Genomic DNA, 12852 nt, shown 5'->3' on the forward strand with positions numbered 1-12852 from the left:
TTTTGATAATATAGTATTTAGGTATATCCTCAACATTTTCACAATCCCTTTATCATTCAGTATCTCACAACACTATCTGACACCCTTAAATAGAATAGTAGATCCAAAACTGCGTGCATTTTAGCAACAGTCAGATTTTGTATGTCACAAGAACTACACTATTGGCCTTGATGGCACACCTATCCAAGATTAGAAAAGTAGAAGAGACCATTTCAAATGTATGACACAGCTAATAATAGAAGAAATCTCTCATCAGGTGGTTTTAGGATGATCTATCATCATGGGGGCTCCCATCTGAGTTCTCTGTCTCCCCTTCAGAAATGGCTTGCATGGGGGCCGTGTAGAGGCGGCTGCGTGTACTGTAGCGACTGCTGTTGGCTACAGGGGGGATCCGAGAACGTCCCTGTCGAGATGCAGCTGACATAGGCATGGTTTTGGGGGTGAAACTCTCAGAGTTGGCTCTGGGGAAAAGGCCTGGTATCTGGATTGGGTCCAGGCCAGAAATGTGGGGTTCTTGGAGTGTAGAGGCTAGCTCCTCAGCCTGTCTAATGGCCCCTTCCTGAAGGGGGTCCCCTGGGGTTTTAGGGGTGATAGGGCTCTTCAGAATCTCTGTAGCTGACATGCGGTAGCTGGAATCAGACCTGCTACCTTTCTTCAGCAACAGGAGTTTAAACTCCTCGTTGGACGTACTGGATTTCTTGGCGCTGCGGTAGATTGGCACAGGGGCTCGTTGTGCCCCGGCAGCAGTGGCTAAGGTGGCTGGGATGTTGAGAGGAGGGGCTGGCGGGATAATAACAGTGGAGACAGGGGTCACTGGTGCTGCAGGGCAGAGACGAGACTTTGTGTTTAAGTCTCCTGAATCTTTACGGCCCAGGACCTTTCTCTTGGATCTGAATGAGGAAATCACAGGACAGTCATAATTAAGATTTAGACAGTGGCTTAACAAGGATAGACAAAATCACATGACAAATAGATATAAAGTTCATGCAGTACACTGTTAACAGAGAGAGAAATAGATTGACCACCAATGCAAAATTTACAGCACCTGTGTATCATGGCAAACAGGTCCTCAGTTGTACGGGTCTTGTTGGGTGATGTGATAATAATGTCATCATCCACTTTGGTGTCATCCATCAGAGGGGAGAGCGAATTGTCACTGGGCGTGGAATCTGCAGCAAAAAACATCCCTATCACATGTCATCTGGTTGTCTGATTATTTAGTATACAATTGGTGAAATAACCATCCTTTTAACCCTTCTGTCTGTTTATATTACAGGCTACTACATGATTAGTCAGCTGTTGTAGCAGCTGTTGGTTCTTTTTTACATAAATTAATAGTGGAATGTTTCAGTGTTTTCTGTGATCTTTACAAAAGTGCACTCATCTGCCAGAAGAATTTAGCTTACCTTTACTGAAGTAATCCTCAGTGTCGGGAGTGGTGGAGTCATCTTTGCTCTCCTGTGGCTGCTGCTGATGGGCACTTCTGGTAGCACCTGATGTCACTTCATCCTCTTCTTCCTGCTCTTCATATCCTCCTCTCCTTGCATCGCTGATTAGGTAAGGATGCGATGTCTCCATTGTGGTACCAGGCACTTTGACTGGACTAGCCCAGGGCCCTGAGTCTGAGTGGGATACCCCAGCAAATTCATACGCTGGGGGAGGAGGGTGGTCCGATCGCATGCCTCCTCTGGAACATGCAGTCCTCTGTGGCTCTTTCACCTGTTCTTCCTCTTCCTCCTCATCATCTTCATCATCATCATCATCATCTTGGGAGAAGGAGCGCTCCCCCAAAACCCTAAACTCAGGGTGGGCATGAGCTGAATGTGTGAGCCCTCTGAACTCTGTGTGCGAGTGGATATGTGTGTGTAGATCCACAGGCGAAGGGTGGGGAGCACGTGGCACGGGCCGATGCAGGGGTGAGCTGTCCTCTAAGAGTTCTGATGATTGGTCCACTCGGGTCCTGAAAGCTGTCATAGCCCAGAAAGTTCCAAGTCCATAGCGATCCTGTCTGAGTAACAGGCTTTCATAGGATGGAGGCCCATCAGGATGGCGGCCAGGGGGAGGTGGTGGCAAGTGTTCAGGGGAGGAGGTGTGATCATGAGCTGGGGGTCTTGGAGGTGGTCTGCGAGGAGGGAGAGGCCTTGTGTTAATAGGTGGTGGAGCCAGAGTAGAACCACTAGGAGGACATTTGGGTCTTGTAGCGGTCTCTCCACAACTTGCTGTTTCCTGGTCTGCAGTGTTAGCACTGTCTGCAGATTGGCTAATAGGATGGAGCTGCACTGAACGAAGAGCAGATGGAGTTATCACCAATAAATTGGAGCTGGGAATTGTTAGAGCAGAGTTTGAGCTTGGAGGTGGGTTGACATTTGATGCCTCAGGGGCCAACAACTTTGTTCCAGTGGCTAAAACATTTGCAACTCTGTGTTTGCTGTGGTGGAGCGTGTGCATGTGGTGTGTTCGGTGGGATAGCGTGTGTCTGACATAACCACCATGAAGAACATTGAGATCAAGTTGAGAAGGTGGAGGTGGAAAGTCTGGGTCTCTTTTATAGCCAGAGGAAATGGAAGCTCCATCTCTAGGGAAGTGCTGCAAGGAAGAGAGAGAAGATTTCCTCTCGGGCACTTTGGGCTTTCTCTTGCCAGTTGAGGGAGACAGTGGTCCTGGGAAGAATGCTGCCGAAGATGAGGGCAAGGTTGATGTTGGAGTCTCTGATTGGCTGGAATAGCCACTTGATGGGGAGGCCAGGCCAGCCAGCTTTTCAGGTGACCCAAGTTTGAAGTCTCCAGGTGGGAGAGGTGGACTAGTTGCCCTGGTCTCTGAAGCCTGGACAAGGGCCTGGGTTTGTGTTTCTGAGGAGGAGGAAGAGCTATCTGGTGACTTGATACACTCCATGACGGTAGTGCCTGTAGCTGTGCTTGAGTTGGACATGGACATGTACTCACCATTGTTGGACTTAAGCTCAGTGTTGTGAAGCCACAGGTCTGCATAGTCAGATTGCACAGCGCCCTCATCCTTAAATGAGTGTGTATCTGCAGAGCTGAAGGACATGGGCTCTACTATGTCCACGGTTTCACCCAGTCCCCTTCCCCAAGTTCCCAAAGGCTCTGCCACTAGACAGGATGTCTGTAATGGTTCTGGAGCACCTCCAAGCTCTAGCTCCAGTTCCAGCTTCATATCTGTGGAAGACAAGGTAAGCTCTTGTTCACTAACCATCTTTGGTTTATCCTGATCTGCCTGTGTGTCTGTTCCAACATCAACTCCACTACAGGTGTTTTTCAGCGAGGAGGTCCGTTTGGGTGGTGGAGGTTTGACTTTTGGTTTCCTTAGCGGACGACATGTCCTTCCCAGGGTCATAGTACCTGCTCTGAAGTCATCTGAGGGCTGGGAGTAAACTCCATGTGATAGCGGTGCTGCCACAGTGTTGGATTGGCCATAGTCATGCCCTGGGTCTGCATAGTTATACATGTATCCTCTGTAACTCTGATTACACTCTCCAAAATGCAGAGAAGAGGAGTAGAAACCCTCTGTATCAGATGGGTAATAAGAGCTAGACTCTTTTTCAGTGTTGCTGGTCTTGTCACCGAAACATGGCTGGTCTTGTAGACCTTGTTTGGAGCTGTACTCCTGTGGTAACCCATGGCTCTGGTTTAAATTTTGGGTTTGGTCAGGGTCTTGATCTGGATCAGTCTGGTCTTGATCTGGAGGGTATGTCCACTCCCCCTCACTGGCCGTACTGACCCCTGCATCGTCCAGCTGGTCTGTTGCTGAGGATGTGAACGAGCTTGACCTGTGGCCCTGGCCCTGAGGTCTAAGGTCCGAGTGGTATGAGGGATCCAGAGAGAATCCCTCATCAATGGCATTGGGCACAGTGTTGAGTGACAGCTCTGAGTCACAGTGGGATGAGCCTGTCAGTGGTGGAGAAGAAGGCGGGGGGATGGTTTCAGATGTCTGAGAGGGGCAGGTGGAGCTGGAACCACTCCAGTTCCCACTTGACGACTGGTGGTCCTCCTTGTGGTCCACGTGGCTGCCTAGGACTCCTGTTGTAGAAACAGAGTGAATAGGGCTGCTGAAAGTATCTGAACTCGACGAGATCTCACAGCTGCCCATATCAGCCTTGCGGGGCAAGCGAGAACGGCCCCTCTCCATCCAGCTGTGCTCTGGGTTCCCTCCTCCTCCACCTCCTCTGTCTCTATCCCCAGATCGCTGTAACCTTTTTAGGCTTCCAAGTTGCAGTGGCTCAGGGGCTGCCTGGTCATCTGTGCTCTCCTCTTCATCCTTCATCATCATCATCTTCATTCTTGGACTAGGGCCAGGTGGAATAAAGTCCTCTGCTTCATATGGTGACAAATCCTCGTCTTCATCATCATCATCATCATAATTGTCATCGTCATCCTCGTCACTGTCCATCAGACGTCCACCCTCTCGAGGAAGGCTGCGAGAACGCAAGCGTCCACCATGGCCTGCAGCACTGGTGTATGTGGAATCTGACTGGTCACCCAGGGAAGAAATGTTGCCTGTTGAATGGGAGAGAGAGGCAGGGATTCCCTGATGGCCACGTTGGGCTCTGATGCGCCTTCTGGAGGGAGCAGCTGTACCTGAAGAGGGAAAGACAGAAGAGAGAGAGAGAGCGGAACGGAGGGCGGAATTTCTTAATGTCTTGAATGTTGACCAAATGGACTATTCCAAGTTACCATAGGCCTATGTAATTTAAATTATAGTTTGATGGATCTAGTTTGTAGATGAAAGTATACTGGTTTGATATTATTGGCAGCCTTCAGATGGTTGTCCAGTTCAAATGTAGCAATGGCTGCCATCTGAGCTGAGCTATTATCACAGTTATAACTCAAAGTCAAGCATTTTGTAATATAATTTATAGCAGGAATGATTTCAGTAAACTCCTCAACCTAGTCCGTAGCACAAATATGGAAACCAAAATAAAGATCTAAATATACTTGTCCATTCTCAGAAACTTACATGGTATAAGGAAATCATCTGTCTGGCAGCCAGAGTCGCGAGTGTGATGGAGGTGACCACTGATTAAGAGGTCTTCCTGACAGAGAGAGAGTTGGTGCGAGTTGGCATGGACAATCACAGTGCGCTCTCTTGCTACGGGTGATTCATCTGAGTCTGAAAGCAAAGAGACAAAGCATGTTAAGTGTTTGTCCTACAGGTAATGGTAACATTTTCCAGGCTAACTTTAGTGCTGAGAATCGGGACCTCCGTTATTCATGTTTAGATTGTGAATAAATCCCCAGCTATACCACTTTCTGAAAACCACATTATTTGGATGCAAAAACAAAGGTAAGAGCATCTAAAATGTCCAGGCATTATGGAACTGCATGCATGCGTAACTACAGATAATAGGTCAAAGCTAAACCATGTAGTAGCTCACAAGTAGCTAGTACAGTTTGGGTAACAGTTTTAATGGACTGCCTAGTATTTTGTTTGCATGTGGTTGTTGCTGCTCATTTAGCTTGCTCTCATGAACTCATGGCTGTATTAGCGAGGTCACTTCATTCCCAGATCTCAGCAATTAAATTGGAAAAAAATAAAACCAATAGCAATTTGCCACACCTACAAGATTACGACTCATACAGTATAATAACCTTAAAATTTCCAGGTGTGCTCTATAACATACCCATGTCCTGTTGTACTCTTTTGGGTATTCCTGTGATAGTCTTCCTCCTCCTCAGCTTCCTTCTCCTCTGAAGAACCGACTGGGAATGGACTAGAGAGCAACGAGCACTTGCTTCCCTGTCAAACCCAACTCCTGTAATAATAACACAGAAGCCATAAGCCATATAAAAAAACTAAAATGTAATATATTCAATTAGATTCCTGGTCATGCAGGCAGTCTGGGTTTGATTCCTGATTGAGCACTGTTGCCTCACAATAACAAAGTCCCTGATTGATCCTCACTAGGGCAACCTTACTCTTTCTTGATTTTCCTATTTTTCTTGCTTGTCTTACCTGTGACGTTGATGGGGATGATGCAGGAGGAGATGGAGTGAGAATCGGCAGTTGATTTCTGATCTGATGGTGGGAGGTTTTGCTTGGACCAGTTCGTCTGTTTATCCTGGGTCGAAGGGGCATTGGGGGCTGAGGCCTTGGGTCTGTGGCCTACCAGGACCTCACCACCTTCACCTTCCCCTGTCGAAGTAGCCTGAAAGGAACAGACGGACAGCAGCAACATTATATACTTGGTAGGTACTGATAAAGTCCAAACGTTTGATACATAAGTTACTTAGTTGGATAAACTAAAAATAATTGTTTACAGTGGTGATGCGTAGCATGAAATAGCCACTAGTTTACCAATCCTATAACAGCAGAAGATATCAAATGGCTGTGACGAGATTAACTTTTAACAGTGCTTGTTTTTCATCTTGTGGCTTTCAATTACATTTTCCAGTCATATTTCGACACTGAAGTAGTTTTAAAAATAGTGTTAAAATCTCGTTCTTGTGAACCTAATATTGTGTACTGTCTCATCTCGTGAGCTGAGTGTCTCGTCACACCCCTACTAATGGCAAAAACGATACCAAATGTAGTGCTATCAAGAAATAACAAAATGTGATTAACGATAAACAGAAAGTTAAACACAAATGCTTGATACCTTTCTATTCCATGGAATAAAGATGCAACCTTCAATAGGGGGAAGTGAGTAAAAGCACTCAAACTATGAACACAAAGTAAAGAAAAGACAAAAGGAAAACAAAAGAACAGATGACATGAGTAATCCAAAAGATTGAATCATTATAAATAATAAGATTTAAAGGAATGTCATAAGGTGAAGGATGAATGCGAGAGACAATTTTTCCAGTTTCCTCTTGTTAACAGTCTTAAAATAATCTCCATTTTGTTAAAATCCTGTGTATCCTACCTTTCAATAACGACATTAAGGAAAACCTGAAATAATTAAAGGCAGTAGAAGTCTGGTGTAGTTGATTGATAAACATCTCTCTTACCTTTCTTTGGATCGTCTGAATATCTGCTTCCCTCCCTGGCCTCTCCTGTCGCAGCAGGAACACATATGCACGCACACACACACACACACACACACACACACACACACACACACACACACACACACACACACACACACACACACACACACACACACACACAAACAATTATTGCTGAGGGCAGGTCAAATCGGTGAAGTCCTTCACTAATACAATTAGAGATTTTTTCTTACTGTGTCAGATAATTTCCTTACTTTTCTCTGTATGGTCTGGATCTCTGTTTCTCTCACTGTCCTCTCCTTCAAGAGATTCAGACAGAAATAAATGAAGGTTAGGTTAGTGTGATAAAAAGGTTCCAAACACAACATACCTACAGTGGGGCAAAAAAGTATTTAGTCAGCCACCAATTGTACAAGTTCTCTCACTTAAAAAGATGAGAGAGGCCTGTAATTTTCATCATAGGTACACTCCAACTATGAGAGACAAAATGAGAAAAAAAAAATCTAGAAAATCACATTGTAGGACTTTTAATTAATTTATTTGCAAATTATGGTGGAAAATAAGTATTTGGTCAATAACAAAAGTTCATCTCAATACTTTGTTATATACCCTTTGTTGGCAATGACAGAGGTCAAACGTTTTCTGTAAGTCTTCACAAGGTTTTCACACACTGTTGCTGGTATTTTGGCCCATTCCTCCATGCAGATCTCCTCTAGAGCAGTGATGTTTTGGGGCTGTCGCTGGGCAACACGGACTTCCAACTCCCTCCAAAGATTTTCTATGGGGTTGAGATCTGGAGACTGACTAGGCCACTCCAGGACCTTGAAATGCTTCTTACGAAGCCACTCCTTCGTTGCCCGGGCGGTGTGTTTGGGATCATTGTCATGCTGAAAGACACAGCCACGTTTCATCTTCATTTCCCTTGCTGATGGAAGGAGGTTTTCACTCAAAATCTCACGTTACATGGCCCCATTCATTCTTTCCTTTACACGGATCAGTCGTCCTGGTCCCTTTGCCGAAAAACAGCCCCAAAGCATGATTTTTCCACCCCCATGCTTCACAGTAGGTATGGTGTTCTTTGGATGCAACTCAGCATTATTTCCCCTCCAAACACAACGAGTTGAGTTTTTACCAAAAAGTATTTTATTATTATTTTGGTTTCATCTGACCATATGACATTCTCCCAGTCCTCTTCTGGATCATCCAAATGCTCTCTAGCCTGGACATGTACTGGCTTAAGCAGGGGGACACGTCTGGCACTGCAGGATTTGAGTCCCTGGCGGCGTAGTGTATTACTGATGGTAGCCTTTGTTACTTTGGTCCCAGCTCTCTGCAGGTCGTTCACTAGGTCCCCCCGTGTGGTTTTGGGATTTTTGCTCACCGGTCTTGTGTTCATTTTGACCCCACAGGGTGAGATCTTGCGTGGAGCCCCGGTTCGAGGGAGATTATTAGTGGTTTTGTATGTCTTCCATTTTCTTATAATTGTTCCCACAGTTGATTTCTTCACACCAAGCTGCTTACCTATTGCAGATTCAGTCTTTCCAGCCTGGTGCAGGTCTACAATTTTGTTTCTGGTGTCCTTTGACAGCTCTTTGGTCTTGGCCATAGTGGAGTTTGGAGTGTGACTGTTTGAGGTTGTGGACAGGTGTCTTTTATACTGATAACAAGTTCAAACAGGTGCCATTAATACAGGTAACGAGTGGAGGACAGAGGAGCCTCTTAAAGAAGAAGTTACAGGTCTGTGAGAGCCAGAAATCTTGCTTGTTTGTAGGTGACCAAATACTTATTTTCCAGAGGAATTTGCAAATAAATTCATTAAAAATCCTACAATGTGATTTTCTGGATTTTTTTTCTCATTTTGTCTCTCATAGTTGAAGTGTACCTATGATGAAAATTACAGGCCTCTCTCATCTTTTTAAGTGGGAGAACTTGCACAATTGGTGGCTGACTAAATACTTTTTTGCCCCACTGTATAATGTATACCAACATATATATGGTATGGTAAACTGCTACCAATACAAACACAGAGAAAAACAATTTTATACTGGAAGCAAATTTAGTGCTGTGGTGAGATGTTACTTGAAACCCCGGACACACAGCAGTGGCTGTACACAGGTGCATACACACAAATCTTACAGCAGGCGTCTACATGTTAGACATTAACAGACATGAACACACAGACAAATTTCTGTTTTACCTTCCTGGGCTGATAGTCTAACTCGCGCTCCCTCTCTGCTCTCTCTTGCTGCATGGCAACATCAGAATGAGATATTGTGTCAGTTTATTATAACATGTATTTAATAATGTGTTAATAACCACAAATAATATAAGAAAAAGGGACATTTTCCACTTAATTTCCTATTCACTATTCCATATCTCATTCAACATGTACAAGACAAACTGTCCAGTTGTTCAGTGGTTAACTTTGTTTACTTGTTTGAAAATGTCCTGAAACCTGCCAGTTTACACCAATGGAATGAAACGAGACGATGTATCATCTTCATAGGAACGACTCGCTGTACTTCTGTTCTAACTTTCGACTTCAGGCTTTTTTGTAGCTGGATATATTATTTGTTGCGGCTAAATATGAATGTGGATAACGTTAGTAATAGTGTGATGCTTGCTACAGTTGCATTTCTAGTGATGAAATTACAAAAACGTTTTATTTCTCTGATTCACTGCTTTGTTCTTACGCCACTCGCTCTCTTAAGTCCCTCTCTAGCTCGCTCGACCACATTAAAGTGCTCTCGGGCGCTCGTTGAAGCTTCAGCCAGCCTTTGTCCAAATCTCGACCAGTTGACAGTTCGTAACATAGAACTAAAATGTATTATGGATCATTTTATTTATATAGCTATGAAACAAGGATCATGCCATTTTGGCTATATGAGGGTGCTGAATGTCTGATTTTATATAGAACTACCAATAAGGTAACCCTATTATATACTATTATGATGATATTAATATCAACATATTGCTGTAAATAAAATGTTAAAAGAAAGAAGCTTTCAATAAATCTCTTTAAAGTGCGTGAATAAATCCAACGGCCCCGTGACAGATTTAAGTTTCACTTTCCATGATCCGTGACCGATGGTCCCCCCTTCACATGATTCAACGATAGGCAAGACATGACAATTCTGATTCGACTATGTAAATTCTTAGTCAGTGAAGCCCCTAAACTGCTTGATAAAAAATAAATACAATCGCCTAATATAGTTCCTGCCATTTAAAGTAAACAATTTCTGGATAACCTCCCCCTGATTGTTTGATTGTGAGATATGTGTCATCCTTACCGCTCGTGCCAGGCGACTCCTCTGTTGTCGGCGGATGCTGTGTGGTGAAGGGAAGGTGGGCATAGGGGGCGCCACTGAGATAGAGATGGTCACCCTGTTTCTCTCCCGACTCGTGGACCGGTGGTGCTGTTGTTCGTCTGTGAAACCCAAACACACAAACATGAAAACTCACAATCCGTGTAATTTGTACACAACATAAGGCATCTGTGCGGACCGGATCAGCCTCTCTCACCTCTGTGCAGGGCTCTGAGACTGAGCTGAGCGCTTCTGTGCAGCTCCTCCAGGCATGGCGGTCGGGTACAAGGATGAAACACGTTGTGTTGCTGGTGCCATGGAGCCTGATAGTGAAGCGACAGCTTGCTCTCTATTTCCAGGTTTGACACCGCTGAGAGAGGAGACACACAGACGATGTTAAAGGGAATTCCTATGATGACTCATATAAAAAAATAAATCGCAACTGGTCTGCTCATAAACAAAGTTGGTTCTGGGTTTTTTTAGGCAGTGTTTCACCTTTGTTTGATTTTATCCCATCATAGAAACATTATAACGTATATCTCTTAACCTGATAGACCCGTGGCCATATGACCAACTAGCAGGCTTGGGGGGGAAATATGAGCTGTGGGCCTGAGTTGAACCCCTAATATTCCTGCTCTCTTTGCATCCTATAACTAGTCTGTTACCCTCAAGAACTCTACAAGTACGGAGCGCACAGCAGACTACAATTGCAAACTACAAAAACTAAAAGGTTGTCTACAGCCCTACAAACCAACCTGTACTTCTTTGTTAGGTAGGTAGGTAGGATGAAATTTAAACACATGTATTTAGGAATCTGCAGAATACAATTACATTATCAAATAAACTATTAACAGTCTCAAAACTATATCTTTTTTAGGACCCCTCCACATGACAGGGCCTCGAGTTTAGACAATTAAGCTATATGAGTTCTGAGATCATGTTGCTTTAATTTGTATGCCAACATCATGTCTGTTCCACCAGCATCTGTTAGAAAACAACAATACGGAAAACTGCAATAAGCTTTGATCCAGGCCAGGTTTTACAATTTACTACCTACAGGCAGAGGCCTCACACTAAAGCCAGTAAACACATGCAAATACACAAAACAAAGGGAAATAAGGACAATGATATTATAAGTTGATACACAAAAAACTATTTAGAAAGTTTGATGACATACTGTATCACAATCCTCTTTCTATATTTTACATTCAAACATGAGACAAGGCCGAGACACGCCAGCAGATGGCAGCTAAACACCACTCACTGCAACTCTGCATACACCAGCACACCACTGTACATTTCTTACAGTCCTCCATGTTGATTGCCACAACAATTTAATATCAGAAAACACAACAAACCCTACTATCATGAATGATGTACACCTGAGAATCTCTAACTTTCATTTCCAAAGATTAAAACGGTTGATTTACAGATGAGGAGAGAGAGAAGGACTGAGATAATCCATCGCTCTTATCTGCTCTCAGAGCACCTTTCGCTTTTATTATTAAATCTGTTTCCCCTCTTTTACCTCAGCATGCATAATGCAATTGTGCCCTTGAAAGCCACACTGTACATCAGTAGCCAGGCAACCTTTTATTGCTCATCAAGGGATGCAATTGCAATTAAATCAGCGAGCTCCAATCAGCAGCATCCGGCTGATTTAAACTACATGGTTAAAGAAGCACAGAGGGCCAGCTTATTGACACTAGATAAAGAATTACACAGCGTTCTGTGATTGTCACATACAGATAAAGTTATTGTCTGTTTTGCTCACCACAACTTCAAAAGACTGCATCTTTACAAACACACTTGGCTGATGAAATTGTATGAATTGTAGTAGAGGAAAAACAGTATCCAAAATCTAAAGACAAACTGAAATACATTTAAGATGGATTTCACCATAATGGCTAGGGTTGGGGGGCTAAAAATCGAAAATCGTACGATTTTTTAAATAGATAATTTTTCTGAGACGATTTTTTTTAAATAGATTATTTTTCTTAGAATCAATATTTTTTTTATTTTTATCTTTTTAACAATGATTCACCTAAGTATTTTATGCCAAAAGCAGTAAATGCAGAAAATACATGTTATTTACTTCTTTACAAATTAAATAAATGTTAGAAAACAATTAGTTTTTAGAAATATCTCATAATATATTGTCTCTAGAAATGTATTCAATACTATTGAATCGCAATAATTCTAGAATCGCAATAAATGAAAATCGCAATGCTAATCGAATTGGCACCCATGTAAAGTGAAGGAAACAAATCGAGACAGAAGCATATTGTCCCAGCCCTAGTAACGGCATTATTTTTGCTTTAAAATTCTGGGAAGTTTAAGAAAATTCTGTGAGATCCTTGTGTTGGTTGCATAGAGCTAGTCTGCTCATGGTTGTTAAATTAGTGGATTTGTTACTGTGGCTTTACTACCTGCCAGCCCACTTGTTTCCCTGATCTTTCTTCTTATCGTCCCTTTCTTCCCTTCCTCTTTTATACTCTTGTTTTCTTACTGTCTTGCTGCTGCTAAGTCCTCATCATTATCATTTTTGTGATTAACTGTTTATTTACGTAACTGCCGACTGGGCG

General features: G+C 43.4%; 1 protein-coding gene across 1 annotated transcript in view; it reads right to left on the bottom strand.

The window, feature by feature from the left end:
- Positions 1-262: 262 nt before the first annotated feature.
- The window catches only part of nhsb (Nance-Horan syndrome b (congenital cataracts and dental anomalies)), a 61579-nt gene continuing 48989 nt past the window's right edge, over positions 263-12852 (bottom strand). The window contains exons 2-12 of the mRNA XM_078257084.1: positions 10485-10637; positions 10253-10389; positions 9160-9207; positions 7217-7261; positions 6966-7010; positions 5971-6163; positions 5639-5770; positions 4975-5127; positions 1407-4595; positions 1046-1187; positions 263-890 (exon numbers count right to left, since the gene is read on the bottom strand). Coding sequence (XP_078113210.1) covers positions 263-890; positions 1046-1187; positions 1407-4595; positions 4975-5127; positions 5639-5770; positions 5971-6163; positions 6966-7010; positions 7217-7261; positions 9160-9207; positions 10253-10389; positions 10485-10637 — 4865 coding nt within the window. The remainder of the gene's footprint in view (positions 891-1045; positions 1188-1406; positions 4596-4974; positions 5128-5638; positions 5771-5970; positions 6164-6965; positions 7011-7216; positions 7262-9159; positions 9208-10252; positions 10390-10484; positions 10638-12852) is intronic.

Source organism: Sander vitreus, chromosome 1 (assembly GCF_031162955.1).
Source record: "Sander vitreus isolate 19-12246 chromosome 1, sanVit1, whole genome shotgun sequence".
Classification (NCBI taxonomy): Eukaryota; Metazoa; Chordata; class Actinopteri; order Perciformes; family Percidae; genus Sander; species Sander vitreus.